Here is a 17,719-nt window from a genome sequence, read left to right as displayed (position 1 = left end):
CATGTCTGAACGTGTATGCGCTTTGCTTGCTATAATTCTAGAAACAAAAGTAACTCGTCTCCATTATATTTGAAATCATGTTTGGCCATATTTTACTACTCTCGTTATTAAAAATTGCATAAGCTTGAGTTATCCATCGAAACCGGTGTATTTTACACTTTTTATTTTGTTATTAATATAGCAGGGAACGAAGAGGAATATATATATATTTTTTTTTAGTGTTATGACGCAGACACAAAACATAATAACACACTGCCATTTTATCGCTGTAAAAAAGAACTATTGTTTAGTGACAGAGCAGAACGTTGTTTTATTGATTACAAAGAAACACCAACAAGTAAATTGTAGAAAGTACATATGTTTTCAAAATATGGATTTGATATAAGTTACTGTTGTTACACGTAAGTTAATTCCACTTGTTGCCTATTCATGTAAAATTGTTAAAGATTTTATTTTATAAAAACATACAAGATAGAATAAATTGAAAATTATAATTTTCTGACGTTATCACCTGTTGTGGAGTTGGTAGTTTTTTCTCAGACTTAGAACGCTCCAGCCTGAAAATCATATGGACGTCGATTTAGCAATGAATAAAATATTGCACATTTGATTGTGTTTAGTTCTTAGTCATTATAATATTCAAAAGCACTGCACGTATTTATATTTATTTTTACATGTACTCTACATTGTTATACCGACAAATACACTATAATGAGTTAATGTTAAAATCTTACTGAAGCACACAAATTTTATAGCGCAAGATAATACGTAGAAACAAGAAAAATAATATTGAATTAAAATATCTTACTAATTCATCATCTGTAGTTTAAGATTCAAGAACAAACATTAAAACATTAGGTTTTAAATTGTTATCATGACATTCATCAGAAATTTGAAGGAACTTAAAAGTAAAAAAAAAATATGAGAAGGAAATCATCTCGTGTAAAAGACAGAAGTGCTTCATATATTTTTCGTTGTAATGAGCAAAATTAAATATTATTTTGTAACAGTTTTTCAAATAAGTTTCAGGTGTTCAAGAATAACAACTTAACGGAAAAGAATATATGTTAGCTTCATTCATACTTTAAGATTCATATAAATATATGTCATATAAGAATTTTTTAAACCAGGCGTGTCTTTTGATCGTAATACTTGTAATATAATACATTTTCCAATCCATTGTACCTAAAAGAAGCATAGTATCCATTAAGCTAGGCTTGGCTAAATATTAATTTTTTTGTTAATTAAAAGTCAAAATAAAAAAATGCTTGTTTCCCAAGTGTTCACAGACACAATATGAAAATTAGTTCGTTCTCAAATATTCAGTCAATAAACATGGCCTAATAACCAATATAAGTTGTTTTAAATCAAGTATGGGTTTTAGTCTACTAAAAATTGATCTCCTTATACTATAGTTGTGGTGAAATAAATGTGCGGGTTTTTCAAACATTTAGATTTAATTTAAAAATTTATTAAATTTAGATAGAAATGAGTCGTCGCATGAAAATATTAATATATTTAAAATGATTGATATTAAATTGAGCTGCATTATTAATTTTTCATTTTTCATTTATAATATTTTTAGTAAACATATATTAGTTTAAAAAAATATATTTCAGTAAGTGTTTATGGACGTTTTCAAATATGATATATCACGTTATTTTTTATTTTGCAATTAGTTAAATTTCAATTAAATTCATTTATTATTTACCATTTTTGCAACCAACGACAACACTATGAAAATATATATTAAATATTAAAAACTATATTTCAGTAACTTTCATGGTTCAAGTTTAGAGCTATTTTATTAAATGCAACACTCAAAAGCATCAAACGCTATTTTAATAAAATATGTTACTATACAAGTAAAGTTTGTCTTTGAAATAATTTTTAACATTTATTTACGTAAAATATCTTTTTAAAATTTTTGCCTAACTTTCATCGCTATACATAACTCATAATTTATAAATAAGTCAAAAATATACTAAAGTTATTATTTTAAAGCTCAATTCATCTTTAAATTTTAAGTTTTATATTTTGTAATTTTTTAAATATCGTTGGATACCAAACGATAAAAAAACTAGTTTACAAAATATATCTTTAATTTCGGACACAAAATATGATCACGTGATAAAATTCGCCTAAAAATTTAACAATCAGAAAACGGCCTCATTATGATTTGCAAGTAGTGCAGAAAATGTAACGTTATTTAATCAAACAAAAATTAATAGTAAAAAAATAATCTTGTAATAAAAATTTAAGATTGAATTTGTAAATTAATAATTTATTAAAATTTTTAGATCAATTTTAAAACCATACCAAAAAAGTCCCAATTTATGTATATTTGTTAGAAATTCTTATTTTATGTATCTTAAACATATTTAATTTTTTAATATTTAATTGAGCATAGCCATCTGGTGTTTATAGATCCGATACGATTATTAGTAATAAAGTTTTTCGTAAAGTATTAACACACTTCACTTAATAAAAAGAAAAATTATTACTTGCCAATTTTTTAACACTAATTCTCTTTCAATTCAAATATAACCTAATATAAATAAAAATAATTTTTTAATTTTTTTCGTCAATAAAATTGATTTTGATATTTGATAAGAATTAAAATAATTTAAAATTATTCTTAATATTTCTAAAATAAAAAATTGAAAAACTACATCAATAGTTTCTTTAGATAATAATTCTAACCATATGACTATGCTTTATTTATTAGTTGCTCACGTTGCTGATTACATTAACTGGTGGAGATATATCAATGTAAAATCATTTTAAATGTTTTATTGCATACTATTTCTGTCACGTAAAATAATGTATTTTCCAATTCCTTCATCTTGAAACAGAACGCCATACGTTAATTTTGGTTTCAAACTTCAAAACAGTGGCTTGTAAATTCACTAGGTTATCGACAATTAACACAGTCATGGCCAAGTGTTGATAAGGGGCAGCATGATACCAGCTCGTGGTAGAAAGTGACGTGCTATGACGGTAAGCCTATGTAGGCGTTTGGGAACGCGCAGAAAATAATGCAATGATCAAGCACCCTAGAATTACTTTTCCTTGTGTAGCAGCATTAATTACCTGTGCTACACACCATGAAAATAAGCCCTAGTGGAAGAACAAGCAATATCTAACCTAAATATTGTACCTTACTTCGGTAAATGAGAAAAAAATAAAATGATTCTTCCCTTTCCTGTTAATATTTAATGTGTTGAGCTTATTATATTTTTGAACAATGAAGTAGTTAAGATTTCTGCCAATAGTTAATCAAATTAAAATAAATACATATAAATTAATATTATTATTTCAATACTACGTACATCGTGAAGACAGTTGCAGAGCTCAGTTACTTTATCTTCAATCTTCATCGGTTTCAAGGCTGCAGCTGTGAACATAAAAAATTTAAAATTGTAAATATTAATAATTTAAATATTTTATAATAACTGCTTTAATATTTTAATTGCATAATATTAGCTTAGGGCTACCTAGTTTTTGGCAGCCACATCGTGAATGTGTTTTCAACATATTTTTTTCTTCAGTATTCAAACTACGTCTACACAGAATATTGTTCATAAAATAAATCAAACAACTTTACTGATACATCCAAAACCAAAAATACATAAATATGAATTTTATTTGAACACAAATATTTAAAAAAAAAGTCTCTTGATGATTTACATAAATAGAAACAATTAAAATATTTGTTCATTCTTTGAATATGTTGAACTTGCATTTTGCAGCAATGAATTCAAATACGTATTTTACAAAATATTTTCTAAAATAATAGGATTTTAATTTTGTAACAAAATACAGATTATGTTGACCAATAATGCGTCGCAGCCACAAAATAAACTACCCATATCAATCTTTAAATTTTTGGTGTTTTCAAATACTGTTGAAATAGAATGAAGATATTGTACAAATAGTAATTTACACCAAATTTATACTTATTTTTAGTAATTTATTACTATATTTGCAATGCTAACGGACTCAACTTTCTGTCGCTGGTGTAAATTTAAACCTCAATGGTCGGTACTTTTGTTATCTTAGCTGTACAATTGTTATTTTGTGTTGTGTTATCCACGCTACCAAATGAAAGTTAACCAGCAGGCTTCATGTCAAGTATCTTATAATAAACACTTTGTTCAGTTTATCAGTTTTCCTGACAATGATAAACGTGGCTGTACTTGATGGTGGTTAGTAGTATAATCAGACCGAGTATAGAACAATGTATTTCTTATGGGACTACGTCTTGGTGGCTTAATGGCTTATTGGCTTGGCAATCGTGAGGTCTCGGTCAAGTTCGGTCGTGTCCGCCTCTCAATGCTTATTATGATTGGGAGGTCGGCGGCCATTTTAGATAACGCCCTGTCCACCATCTTGTAATCCGCTATTTTGAATATCCTTAATTATTAAGATAGAAATTCGGGGAAAATGTAAAATTAATAAAAAAATATGTGAATACAACTCTGTCCTTGCTGAATAAGGGGACAAAAATTCACAAGCAGGCAGAAATTGTTATGTTATTTTTTTATTTTTTTTTATATAATTGTTGTGATATACTGATCTTCAGTTTGCAAAACGTGCGTTGGTTTTCTCCGTGTGCTCCTGATTACTCCTGCCAATATTTTGTTGGTTTCTGCAAGGGCTTCTGGTCATTTCTAGGTAGATTTCTGTTGGTTTTCTCCATGTGCTCCTAGTTATTCCTGGCGAGATTTATACTGATATTTTCCGAGTTTTTCTGGTTCTTCCTGAGAAACTATCTCTCCTTGCATTTTTTATATTTTTTTTTTTAAACTATGCAAGCAATTTTATTAAGAGTTTCACTTACTTAGTTAATTCCTGTTACCAAATCCACACTTAGTCATTTTTTATTAGGTAGACTTCATACAAAACGTATTCATTCTTCAGTCGATTGCTATGCCATCATAAAGCTAAGATACACTTAAATGCGAGACTTTTCCCTTCCCGTTAAAGTATAGCGAAGCCATCCATCTCTTGCGATCGTGAGTCAGCATTCCGCATCCCATATAAACGGGTCGTATGAGTAGGTGATAAGCGTTGACATTGGCCATATAAAATATTTTTAACACGCTCCTTCAATATAACTGAACTTCCGGAAACTCTGTATCAAATTTAATGCAGCAATCCTACATTTTCAGTGAAACCACCCGCACTTTTGAAATAATTCATTAAAACTATTATTTTTTGGTCTTACAGTTAAAAAATCTGAACCTTACCCATCTTGTTACATTCTTCCGCGGATTTTTCCAATTTTTTCCTCTCTGATTGGTTATTTGAGATGACAGCCAGGAATTTTTTGACCTTGTCCATATTACCAGTGCCATCTTTATTAACCTGTTGACATATTTTCACATTAAAACTGAAAAAAAAAAACTAACATTTTTAATATTTTTTAAAAAACCTTTACATAATTGATGTAAGTAGGACATAAGACTCATTAAACAAACCTTACACATTTATTCCAAAAAACTAAATAATCCAAGGCCCATAGGCTCCATTAAAGAATTTTCCTGAAGAGTTTGGGTGGTTTAGGGAAGGGGGGGGGGGGGGGGAAGGTACCAGGCGTTAAGGATATCCAGACCTGGATTCAAACAGGTTGTCTGGATTCAAGTTTAGAGTCTTCATTCACTCGTTAGTAAAAAAAATCATCAAAAATAATGAGTGTACAGTAAGTTAAGTTGTTATTTCATTAAAATTCAAAACTTATATTCCAAAACTCAGGGTTACGAAACAGGAAATCTTAAACATAGTGGTCTCAAATAGAGTAGGTTAATTAAATCTAATCAAATAAAAAAATAACTATAAAAATGCAAGTATTAGTAAAATAAGCCAAAATGTATACTTATATTCAAGAAATTTATGTGGTCAATATTCCTAATACCCTAATTCAGCACTAGTAAACTCATGTTGATATTACCCATATGAGGAATATATATTTTCAAGTTTCATATTTTTAGGTTACACATGAACTGAAAATAATCCTTTGTTATTAGCATTTTATTTATTTTGTATCAATTCTTACAATTTCATTGAGTGTCATTTGACAATATTATTTCAAGTTCGATATTCTAAAAAACTTATATGATCAACATGGGGGATTTTTCAATTAAACATATGATTAACACTTGGGATGTTTTATAATTTTAGTTGCTGCATAAAAATAATCAATTGTTTTTATATTATTTAAGCATCAATATATTAAATTTTAAAAATAATAAAACCAAAAATTAATATATATTTTGTACTATACCTTAATAATTATACATAAAAGAGTAATTTATTGTAATAGAAAAATCACCGTTTATGTAAAATATTTTTTTTAAAATTTAATATATTTTTTCAATTAAAAAACTATATATTTAATAAATAGAACACTTACAAGTCCCATGTCCTCCAGCGTGCAAAACATAAGTAACTAGAACAAGGAAAAAAACACACTGTGATTATTTGCGTACAAATTAAGAAACATTATAATTAATTTTAACAATGCATTAATTGAAAACTTACTTTCCCTTGCTGACTTTTCATGCAATCTCCACTCATTGCTCTCTTCACGTCATCTGAAATTATTACCAACCATGTTATAAACTTCTGAATGTGCGAGCAAACGTTATCAAATTTGTATTATAAATTATATTTTATTATAAATTTCTATGAACGTAACATTCAAGTTTCTCAATTAAAATACGGAAAAAAAATATTGGACATATATTTGTATCAAGTGATGTGGTAAGGAGTCTACTGAAACTCTAGTTGTAAAAAAAAGTTTGAATTGTGTGTAATAACATAATTATAAGTGGTTTTTCGATTGAGAATTATCTCTTATAACTTATTACTACAATTTAAATTGAATAGTAAAAATGCAAACAAACCATCACACATAAGTAAGTTACTCCATATGAATATTTCAATACACTTTGTCATTGTTTATCCTAGAATTAACCACAGACATATGAAAATATAGTTTTTCATTTGGCTTCGTTTCTGTATAGCCAATTCAAATTCAGCAATATTGTTTTAAAAATTTAGATTGTTAGAACTCTTCAGTAAAGGTTTTTTTCTTATTATACCAGCATAGAGTATGCCATTTTGAATTGATCAAAAAGAAATTTTTTAGTTTTTGTATCAGAAAGGATACTAACATTGAGTATTCGTGACTGTAAATGGTATCCATAATGTTGGCAGTTTTAAATAAACTTGCCACTACACGAGCAATTTAACTGATATATTATCAGAAATGTAATACGAGACAATGACATATCCAAATCAATCACATTAAGGATGCCAATGTTTCATACAGCCAAACTCTATGAATCAAATTGTATTGTTAAAAAGCAAAAACAAAAAAAATGCCTGGTAAAATCTTTTCGAAAACTTTTTCCTTCAGAATATATTTAACATGTTATGTTTATCCTACTTTACAGTTACGGTCTGTATACAAGCGCTAATTTACGCTACAATAAATCAAAATACAATCATTTATAAAATGTACGATGTACCTTCAGACAATTTTGTTTTCAACCTTCAGAGTCACTGAAAAAGTTGGCCAACTTCAATTCACCCATTTAGAAAATTTAAAAAAAGTGAAAATTTTTTTTACATTTAGTTCATAGAAAAAAACCTTCCTACTCGTCAACATTTCGTACAAAAACCTTTTTATCTATTTAAATCTGCATTGGTATATCAAGATGTGAAAAAAAGTATAGTGATAGCCTATAAAATAAGGTCTGATTGTTAGAAAACGTGTTTGAACTGTAAAATTTTAGGGGTGGGAGTAAATGGATAAGATTTCAATAATAAATGAAAGAAGAATTTTATTTAATCTTAAAAACCAGAAATATTCACATAAATAAGAAATGTATACCTATCACTTTAACTTTTTAATCATTGCATAGTTTAAAAAAATTAAACCCTATGTTAAGTAATCTCTTGTTCGAGGAATTGTTGAAAGAAGTTCCATGTTTTAATAAATTTCATTACAAAAAATAAATATATAATTGTTTTTTTTTAAATTATTTTATGGTCAAAAATTTAGAGAATAAGCATTTTATTTTTTTAGTTTTGGTCGTTCTGATTAATTATTGTAAAATAAAATTAGTACTGGTTTAGATTACTAACAAGTAAACATTCATTCCGTTCCATTCCAAAATATTATCATTGAAACCATTATTTATGATAGTAAATAAAAATCTTCTAAATCAAACACGTTTTTATTTTTACATATTTATGTAGGCACCAATGTAAAATCCATTACAGAAATATAATTTTGTATAACTGGATGACTTTGAGAGTTTTTTTTACGTTAAAATTGTCATGATACAAGTTTAATGATAATTTCGATTTTAAAAATTTTCAAATATTTTAAGTGATTTTGAAAGATTTTTAAGTGACCGTGGTAGAGTGGATTAAAAATTTTCTGCTGAATTATTTTTGAACTATGAAAAACTGGTATGATGATGCCAGGAAAGCGATTGGAAACCGATTTTTTCTAAACTGCTAGTTCACTAGCCTACCTCCTCCATGTCACTGTTATGTCTGAAATGTAATATATCTAGAGAAATACAATGTGTTAATGAAAGAAAGTCCCAGCTTCAATGGTATATTACAACAGTCAAATTTAAACTATTTAAAAACAAGTCATTCATCAAATTGATGGTTAACTAACCGGGTTTTTCTAACAAATGTTCGATATGTGGGCATTTAGTTATACGCCACACATCCGACATAAAGTCGTATTCTTCCCACATGTCTGGAATAAAGATAGCAATAGTTCTTCAATTCTGTGTCTCAACTATGGCAAATCATTAGGAAAGCGGCAGAACGTAGACACGATCATTCATAAACGCTGAACGGAAAAAAAAAATCGCATTGTATGATGTCAGGTGAACGCGAAAACCAGCGGAAAAGAGCCACATTGGGGATCACAATTAAATTTTAAAAGAAACGAACGTTAAACTGAAATTACGGACTCACTCTTAGAAAACTGTAGAGCACAAAACCATTTACGCTCAGGAGTCGCCATTTTGCGTACGTGGCGCTGCAAGTGAGATAAAACAAAGCATTTCGAGTGCATACACGTATCTAAAACTGTTTTCGTTACACTTTGTGGCCTTGAACCAACACTCTTCAACGCTTAGAGTTGATATTATTAAAATTTTTAACTACGTTATTTTTTAGACATACTGTATATTAGATAAACATATGAATTAAATTTTTTTTATTTTTAATTTTTTAAACTAAAATAGTATTAAGCTGCTAAAAATTTTACTTAGCATATTAAATTTTTTTCGTATGTTTTATTTCCTAAAATTTTTTAACTTCTCTCAACTCTTCCAGATTATTTAAATTTCAGTTAGAAAAACCTCAGATTAATAAGCGATTTACAGGGCGTATTTTAACATGATATTTCGTATAGTGTTATAGCAGATACCGTTTGATTTGCATTCGTGATCTTAATATTTATGCATATTAATGTTTATGTATCCTTGTGTGAATTCAGATTTCTTGTAAACAATCGTATAACAGCAATGTTCTGCATGTCTTTCGTGCTAACCATTGCGTAACCTACAATGCAGGCTACACAATAACAAATAATGAACAGTACCTGGTGGCGGTTGATATTTCTTGAAGCACTTTGTGGCGTGGGGCATTACTGCCTTGTTTCGCTTGCTCTTGTTAATGCAGTCCTACAAAAAAAAATCTTAGTGTACCTTCAATAATGTAAAAAAAATTGAAAAAAATATTCTGTATTATTTAAATTATAATTTTGTTTTTTTTATTTTCTTTACAAACATTTTTGAATTTTTTTGCTAAGGCAACCATATTTTAGTTAATAACAAAGATTTATATAATTGCCTGCCAATAATAATTCAACTATGTCCATTTATTAAAGTAGGTAAATAAATGTGTAAAATCTTTTTAAAAAAATTCAAAAAATCTTCAAAATGTTTAAAATCGTATATTTGTGTTTAAAATAATGATTAGAGACCGGAAAAATTCGCGGATTCATTTCGTGATAAGCTGAAATTCAAACATGTGTACAATTCTGCTGGTTCTGCTATTGGCTCGCAGTTTAACTGGAGCTCTCTGGGCCAATGAGAGACTATCAACCAAAGAAGCGTCGAATCACAAGCTGCCCAGTGGAGACGCCTCACAATTTAGTACCCAATGAACACGCATGTTTACTTGAGAAGTGCAGAGGATAATGGAGGCTATCCTAGAGGTCATTGAATCCGCGAATTTTTCCGGTCTCTAGTACACAAAATTGTATACAGTTTTTAAATGGTGTCTGATAATTTATTTTAAAATTTTAAAATCATCAATGTGAGCCCAATTTAAATTATAAAACAGCATATAAGAACTAATGGTAATTTTATAATTTTTTTTCCAAATTTGCACAAAGCGCACGAATTGATTTTTATTTTAAATTTTTTTAATGTAATTCATGAGCTTAAATAATTCATTTTTTTTGTTTAACACAACTAATATTTAAATAAATATTATGTGTGCAGTATACCATCTTTTGTACCAATACTTTTCTTGAGCATAGAATGGGGCTGTGATGAATTAATTTGCAATATCTTGTTTGGAATTTAAATGTTATGCATGCAAGGAATATTGGAATTTATATAAAAATGGTTTAGTTTGAACTTCATCACAATTTCAAAATATCAATCAAAAAAAAAATATAAAAATATTTTTTCCAAAGCCAAACTTTTAAATCCAAAAAAATAATTTTATGGCATAAAATAAACTCAGTATGTATGTGTTATATTAAGAAAACATATTTTAAGATAGTTTTTCGTTTTACTTGGCACATTGCATTATGTTCTTTTTTCTCTTTTTGTAAATGTATTTTTTAAGTTATATTTTCGAACATTTGGTAACTTCTCTCAAACACTATTATAAAAACATTTTTTTTTGAAACAAATAGCGGGTTGCAGGGCGTGTTGTAACATGGTATAGTTTTGGCTCGTATTTCGTACAGTGTAAAATCAGAAACCTTTCAAAATACATGTGCAAAATTTATATTTATTGATATTATTATTTAAGTACCTTATGAAATAACATTAATTTTGCTAATATGTTGGATATAATTAAATAATAACTTTTTATTGCTAAAGACTCTCTTTAGAGATATTAAATATAAAATTAACTAAGCCTAAGTGAATGACCCTGAAATTAACTCAACATACTACTTACATCAGTTATTAGAGTAAAGAAAATTATCGCTAATTACACAAATGGGCAATATTCTTCTAGTTAAAGTTCAGCAAGTTGGCAGATATTATTTATTAAAGTTCATTTTAAAGCATATTTAATTTCAGATTATATTAAAAAAATTCTTGAAACAATCGCACAAAGTTTATAAAAATCATAAGCGATTTAATAGTATGGTAATGACGTCGCTAAGACAGTCGCAAGTAGCTCGTATTGTAGTGATTTTCGAAATTAAATTTTACTTTGGTTGTAACTTTTAAACTTTTAATATAAATAGTTTAAAATAATATTAATGTTTTAAAATATAAGCAATAAAAATAAAGAAACAAAATGTGCCATCTATTTAAGAACACCTTCTTATCCATGGCAATTGTAATAACATCATGGTTAACTAGCATTGTATATATGATAGTGAAATGCGTTTAGTTGAATAGTATAATAAACACTATGTGCGCTTAGATTCAGTCGGTAGTATATCAAATAAAATGAAATTCTTTCTGTTGGTAGGTTACGAGTTATGTTTTAAATATTGTTAAATTTTACTTACTTTTTGCTTTGGTTACTTTCAAAAATTTTATTTGTTACGTTTTAAAAACATAAAAAAGGAAGAAATTTTTTTTAAAATAAAATTATGTGGTTCTAATACTGTGAATAACTACATTTGAAAGTAGGACTGTGTTCATAGAAATTTCTCTCCTTTTGAAGTAAAGATATGCAAAATCAAAAGCACAGAAGTGATTTGCATACCTTTTAAACACTACTCTTTGCAGAGCTATTTATGTCGCCGTAAGGAGCGTATAAAGGAACCGAAAAACACCACTATTCGTTTCAAACCATTTTCAGGCTCCATTTATTATTCAATTTTTATTGTTTTTATATTTTTGAAAGAAGATGACATAGTTTTTACGGAAAATATTGTTACAGTTATAGTCATTTCCAATAAATAAACTAAATAAAACAGGAGAAACTATTTGAATCAGCCAGTAGACACTTGTGGTTTCAGGCGTCTCGCTAAATCATAATATATTATTTCACAAATCCGAATTATTTTTAAAATTCAACAATATTAATTATTTCGGCGGAAAACTAGTTGAAACCAAGATTTCATCGTTTAATTCTTATCCCTACGTCACGAGTTTTATGCAAACTGAGCTTACCACTTCAGCCAGCCAAGCGACAAGCGAGACGAACATAATCCATTTGGCTGCGGGATTCATCGTGACTGGTCAAGCCTTGACCACCGAAACTTATATGTACTCGCTCGTCCCGCGACAGGAAAAACTAATGTGGCTTGTGACTAAATTCCCTTGGGAGTATCTGCACGGGGTCATTTATTCGCTTCCTAAATTATACGTGCATACACGCCTTGGATACTCGCCGGCAGAGACGAACATTAGGCGGATGTCGCGCTTCCCGGATCACAAATGTTACAGAGAGGGGAAGGGTTATGTTTTGATAAAGTCGTTACGTTAAAACTCTGTTCCGCTCCCCTCTCTTCAGAAATCACCTCTACTGAATGGTTCCACGTAAAGCCAACTCGGAAATTACAGCATCCGTTCGCGAACGGTGCGAAAAGTTAACGCGTTTTTAAGTGGGAAGGGGAGAAAGGGGAATTTAGATGTCATTAAACTCTGGTCATGACGTATTGCACAAAACTGGGATTTAAAAGAGAAGCGACTGTGTGGGCACGCTGAGCGAATTTCCTTTTTTTCTTTGAGCGAGGTGTTGAAGGGAAGACGTGAGTTAATCATCCAGTAGGTTACTCAATTTTAATGCTTATATTATATCAATAGGAAGTTGTAAGGCACCTAAGGTGGCGGTCATATTGGCTTATATGAGGCTGGAATATGAGAAACGTAAGCCTCTTTTAGGATTTTGAAAATTATTTATTGAATAAAAGTATTTTTTTACATAAAATTAAAAATTAATTCATCTATCAAGAATCGAAACAAGGACAGAAACCGATAAAATCAATCAGTATATTAATTTTGACGTGACAACGTCTAATAAATCGATGAACGCTGGCTGCACGCACGAAAAATTGTCCCACTACAATTTTTCCACTACGGATGTCCCACTACGGATGTGTCCTGTTTACGCATGCGTGGCATCTTTCTGGTATGTTGCGGACGGTACAGAGAACTCGGCCGGGGTTCGAGGTTATTTTTGTGCACCGCGCCACCGGAGTATATTAGCAAGGAAATGGCGTTCTTACAAGTACGTATTATTTTAATTACTAGTGTAAATCAGTTTATTTAAACAGTGTTGTATAAGTATTGTTTTAGCTGTGTAACTAAATATTTGTTGCTGGTATGATAATTTTCACGCTTTAGTTTGACATTAGTACTTATTTGTCATGAGTTATTATTTGATAAACTAAATCACACACCGTATTATAGTTATGAGCCCACGAGCGTGTAAATATTTCGAGTCCAACAGAGAATATGCTAGTTAAAAGAAATTCAGACTAATATCGTGCGTGGAATATTATTAATCTATAACATCTGAAACAATTGTTTTCAATATGGCCTCGTGGTTGTGAGGTTAGCAACGCTGTCGATAGGTTAACGGATCAAATCCCGGCGGCAAAATTTTTTTTTGTACTTGTAAAAATAAATACGGCGCGCACGAAACTTCAAAAGTAATAAATATATTTGAATTAATGAATGCAAATAAAAGTAAATTTATTAATTAAATTGTAGATTTCATTTCACTCCTCCTTTGTATCCATACAAAATAGTGATAATTCAATAAAAATGATTCCTTTTTATTCATAAAAGTATGCAGAGGTAGATTTTATCACACAAAATATAGAAAAATTAAAAAAAAATTTCTTCCTCAAAGAATATAATATTTTTTTTAATGCCTAAATGGTTTGGTTGCATAAACCTATTACGGCTCAGTCTCAGGTCGAATATGATATTTCCTCTTCTTCTGGATCAATAATTTCATCAATGTTTTGTTATGACGTTGTCACGTTAAACAATCGTCCGTAAACCGACTTTACAGACAACCAATTTTTTTTAATGAATTTTGGAATTTTCCCGATTCAATAGCTTAATATTAGAGATTTCTAATATGGTGTTCAAATTTCAAAATGGTGGGTGCCACAAGTAATAAAATGATTACTGCTCTCTAGTGGGTAAAAATTAAACAAACATGTTGGTAGCACATTCCAGCAGACGTAAACAAAATGGCGCACTACAGCAGACATAAACAAGATGGCGGACGTGACATCGTACTAGCTGGTGATATATATGTGCTTTGGCATTAGTGGTGGGAGGTCAGTCTGTCAACGGCTTCCGTGGAGGATCTGTAATTTTTTTTTGCCCTTACCAGATTCTAACCGAGGACATAAGTGCGTGTTTTAGTACACATTTATTAAAATTTAAAAAAATTAATTTTCTATGAGTTTTAATTTTTTTCCAATTTTCTAGCATAAAAATTACGGATTTTCAATATGGCGGCCGTAACGGAAATTGCAACATTAGAGAGTGGGGCATCCGATTAAAAGATGGCGGAAAGTTCTAGAAAACAAAATGGCAGAAAGTTCGAAAAAACAAAATGTCGGATCCAAGATGGCGGATCCAAGATGGCTATCGGGGTCAAGATCAAGGACAAAGTACAATGTCATCCAGGATGTTCGCCGTGACGTCACAAATCCAAGATAGCGGTCGGCTCCTCAGCCTGAAGCCTGTCCGGGAAGATACTTTTCTTTACTATGATTTGCTTCTGTTAAAATAATATCAAAAAGCAGTATAAAATGAGCTTGCAGAAAAGTATTCAATGCCAAGAAATCGAATAAAAAATCTGTATGACTGTTAAGTTCAAAAAACACGTGACGCTCTCGAGGCTTGAGATATGTGTATGTAATAAGTTGTACGCTTGAGCATATATAGTCTATACTTTATTTAATTTTTCTCTTAATTGTACAGGAATAGTATCCACTGTCTAACTATACTTCTGTGACTTCTGTCCTTTCAACTGTAATTAAAACAAAATGTAAATGGTTGTCATTATTTGTAAACAAACATCATGTGGTGCTCTGGAAGTGACAGTTGAAAAATGTGAATCACTGTTCATCATATTAATAATTGTTGAATTTGAGACAAGTTGTATGGCCATTATAACTAGTTAGGGACAGTTTTTTTTTTAAACCTCAAACCCACAATATTACTCAAAATTTACGAGAAAAACTCAAGATGAATAGATGTTGGAGGTAACATCTTTCTAACCTACTGTAAAAAATCATAAGACTTGTAAATCTTCACATACCTTCACATTTGCAAGGAGAGTAGAATGAGTTACAGAAAATTTCCAACTAAGGAAAATTTTAGAGTTATTAAGTAGACTAGGATTGTTGCTATAAATGCCTATGGAGAACTGTCCTCAGGACGAACAACAAACTCAGATTAGTGATATTTTAAATTGATAAATCATAAATTGACTTGAATTAACTAGGAAAGAAAATTCCGATGAAATCATTTAATTATAAAACATTTTTCATATAAAACAGCTTTATATTTAATTTTTTAATCATGTCTTGCAACATAACATGCGTCCTACTAACATGCATTATTATTTTAAAACTGATTTAAGTTCTAATATTATAAAAACCTATTTAATTAACAATGATTATACTTAAGTTTACATAAATATAGTACCATTGTAACTCAGAATAAAATTTAACAAAATTTTACCTTGTTAGATTATTTTTACAAATTCCGTTTCGATATCCTGAGTTTACTCTCTTATTATTTGTTGACCACATTCTTAGAAGCATTTTAATGCCCAAAACAACGGGTTTGCCTAGCATAGAAAAAAATACACAAACATTTTTTCTCCTTTTTCTTTCGTTTTTCAGTTAAAAATTTAATGTGAGTAACAAGCAGAATACTCACCGCTATATCAAATTATTTAACTATTTAATTGGAATTCTTTTTTACAGCTAAACCAAAAGTAATGTATTAAAGTTAAAACATTACTTTTATGTTATTACTACAAATTCCAGGGCTTTATCTGGTTTAGTTAAAATGCAGACCATTTAAAAAATTTTATCAGCAAACTGTCAGACATTAAATATTAGAATATTTTAAATTACGGGGATTCAAGGAAATTATATTTAATCTCGTTGTTACTCAAAGCACGAAAGCAATTCCAGAAAAATAATGAAATTTAAAGTTAAAAAATATTTTAAAAAGTTATATATTTCAGTATACGACTTAACCTGAAATCTTTACCAAAAATAGCCAGTTTCCGTATTAATTACATCGCTAAGCGAAATGCTTAAAGTGAATGTTGAGAATTATTGTCTTTTATTTTCATTGAAGAGATTGCTTTTTATTGCGAGAGGCTTATTATAATTATAGTACGTAACCATCTAGTGTTTTATTTAAAAAAAATATTACGATCAATATGTCCAGTTAACGTGTCTTATTTATTTAGTTTACAAATAATTATTTTAAATAATGATTTAATACAGTTTTTTGGACATAAACCATTGCAGTTTTGCACTGTTTTTTATAGAAAAATTATGAAAATAAAAAAAAATATTGAAACTGAATATGAATAATTGCATGAATAATTTAAAGAATCTAATTTTAAATAATAATAATAATAAGGAAAATTAAACTAGTAACTATCTATATTGCGTGTGAAAATTAGATAATGAGATGCTTGAATTTGGATTGTATTTCTGAGATAATTGCTGCCAAATTAAAGAAAAAATAAATAATAAAATGTTAACCCATAGTTGTCAACTAACGAATTAATTAAATTTTATTTTTTAAATATATATGTGTATCATAATTCTAAGACAGTCTAAAGCAATATGGCCCTCCTTAGGCTAATAAGCGTGCCATAAATAAAAACAGGGTTTAAGTTTTAATAGAGCTTTCAGATTTAACCTAAGAGGAAATTCACATTTAAAATGTCACTTGCCCGTGATAAAAATATTATCTTCTCTATCAACAGGTGTTACATATTGCATCATTCCAGAATTCTTCATAAATATTTGCCTGTGTCATATGTCAAGTAAAATGACATGCAGGTGCCACTTGACACACAATATTGTAGACTTTCTGAACACAATATATTTAGCAACTCCGAAAATGTTCCGCCAAGTCACACACGCGCAAAAAAAAAAAAAATCTTCAGAACGTTTGATCAGGCAGAAAATGAATTTTGCACTAAGAATAAAAATAATTTTTTGTAAAAGATTTATTGAAAAACTTATATATGTGAGTTTAATGGTTTTATATTAGTCAGTTTAAAGGGTTTGTTATATGATATCATGGGAAAATTTTTTGCTGTCGTTTAGAAAGCTTTGCATCATAACGTAATACGTGCAAAATCTTTACCATACAGCATTGAATAACTGTTTTAACGATACATTTTTTTTAGTATGTAGAATGGTTGCCCTGATACACCTTTATGCGCTTCGTGTTGAAAAATGAAATGTTGG

General features: G+C 29.2%; 1 protein-coding gene across 2 annotated transcripts in view; it reads right to left on the bottom strand.

The window, feature by feature from the left end:
• Positions 1 to 285: 285 nt before the first annotated feature.
• Positions 286 to 17,719, bottom strand: part of LOC134535850 (uncharacterized) — a 249,011-nt gene continuing 231,577 nt past the window's right edge. Inside the window, exons 1-7 of one of the 2 annotated variants that reach the window (XM_063375185.1) lie at positions 12,414 to 12,563; positions 9,641 to 9,722; positions 6,544 to 6,596; positions 6,416 to 6,451; positions 5,253 to 5,370; positions 3,333 to 3,397; positions 286 to 557 (exon numbers count right to left, since the gene is read on the bottom strand). In XM_063375185.1, coding sequence (XP_063231255.1) covers positions 543 to 557; positions 3,333 to 3,397; positions 5,253 to 5,370; positions 6,416 to 6,451; positions 6,544 to 6,596; positions 9,641 to 9,722; positions 12,414 to 12,473 — 429 coding nt within the window. In that variant the 5' untranslated portion in view covers positions 12,474 to 12,563 and the 3' untranslated portion in view covers positions 286 to 542. Of the gene's footprint in view, positions 558 to 3,332; positions 3,398 to 5,252; positions 5,371 to 6,415; positions 6,452 to 6,543; positions 6,597 to 9,640; positions 9,723 to 12,413; positions 12,564 to 17,719 lie in introns of those variants that run through there. The other variant, XM_063375186.1, reaches the window with a different exon arrangement.

Source organism: Bacillus rossius, chromosome 10 (genome assembly GCF_032445375.1).
Source record: "Bacillus rossius redtenbacheri isolate Brsri chromosome 10, Brsri_v3, whole genome shotgun sequence".
Lineage (NCBI taxonomy): Eukaryota > Metazoa > Arthropoda > Insecta > Phasmatodea > Bacillidae > Bacillus > Bacillus rossius.
The sequence above is the reverse complement of the archived record's forward strand: the minus strand, read 5'-3'. Positions and strand labels throughout refer to the sequence as shown.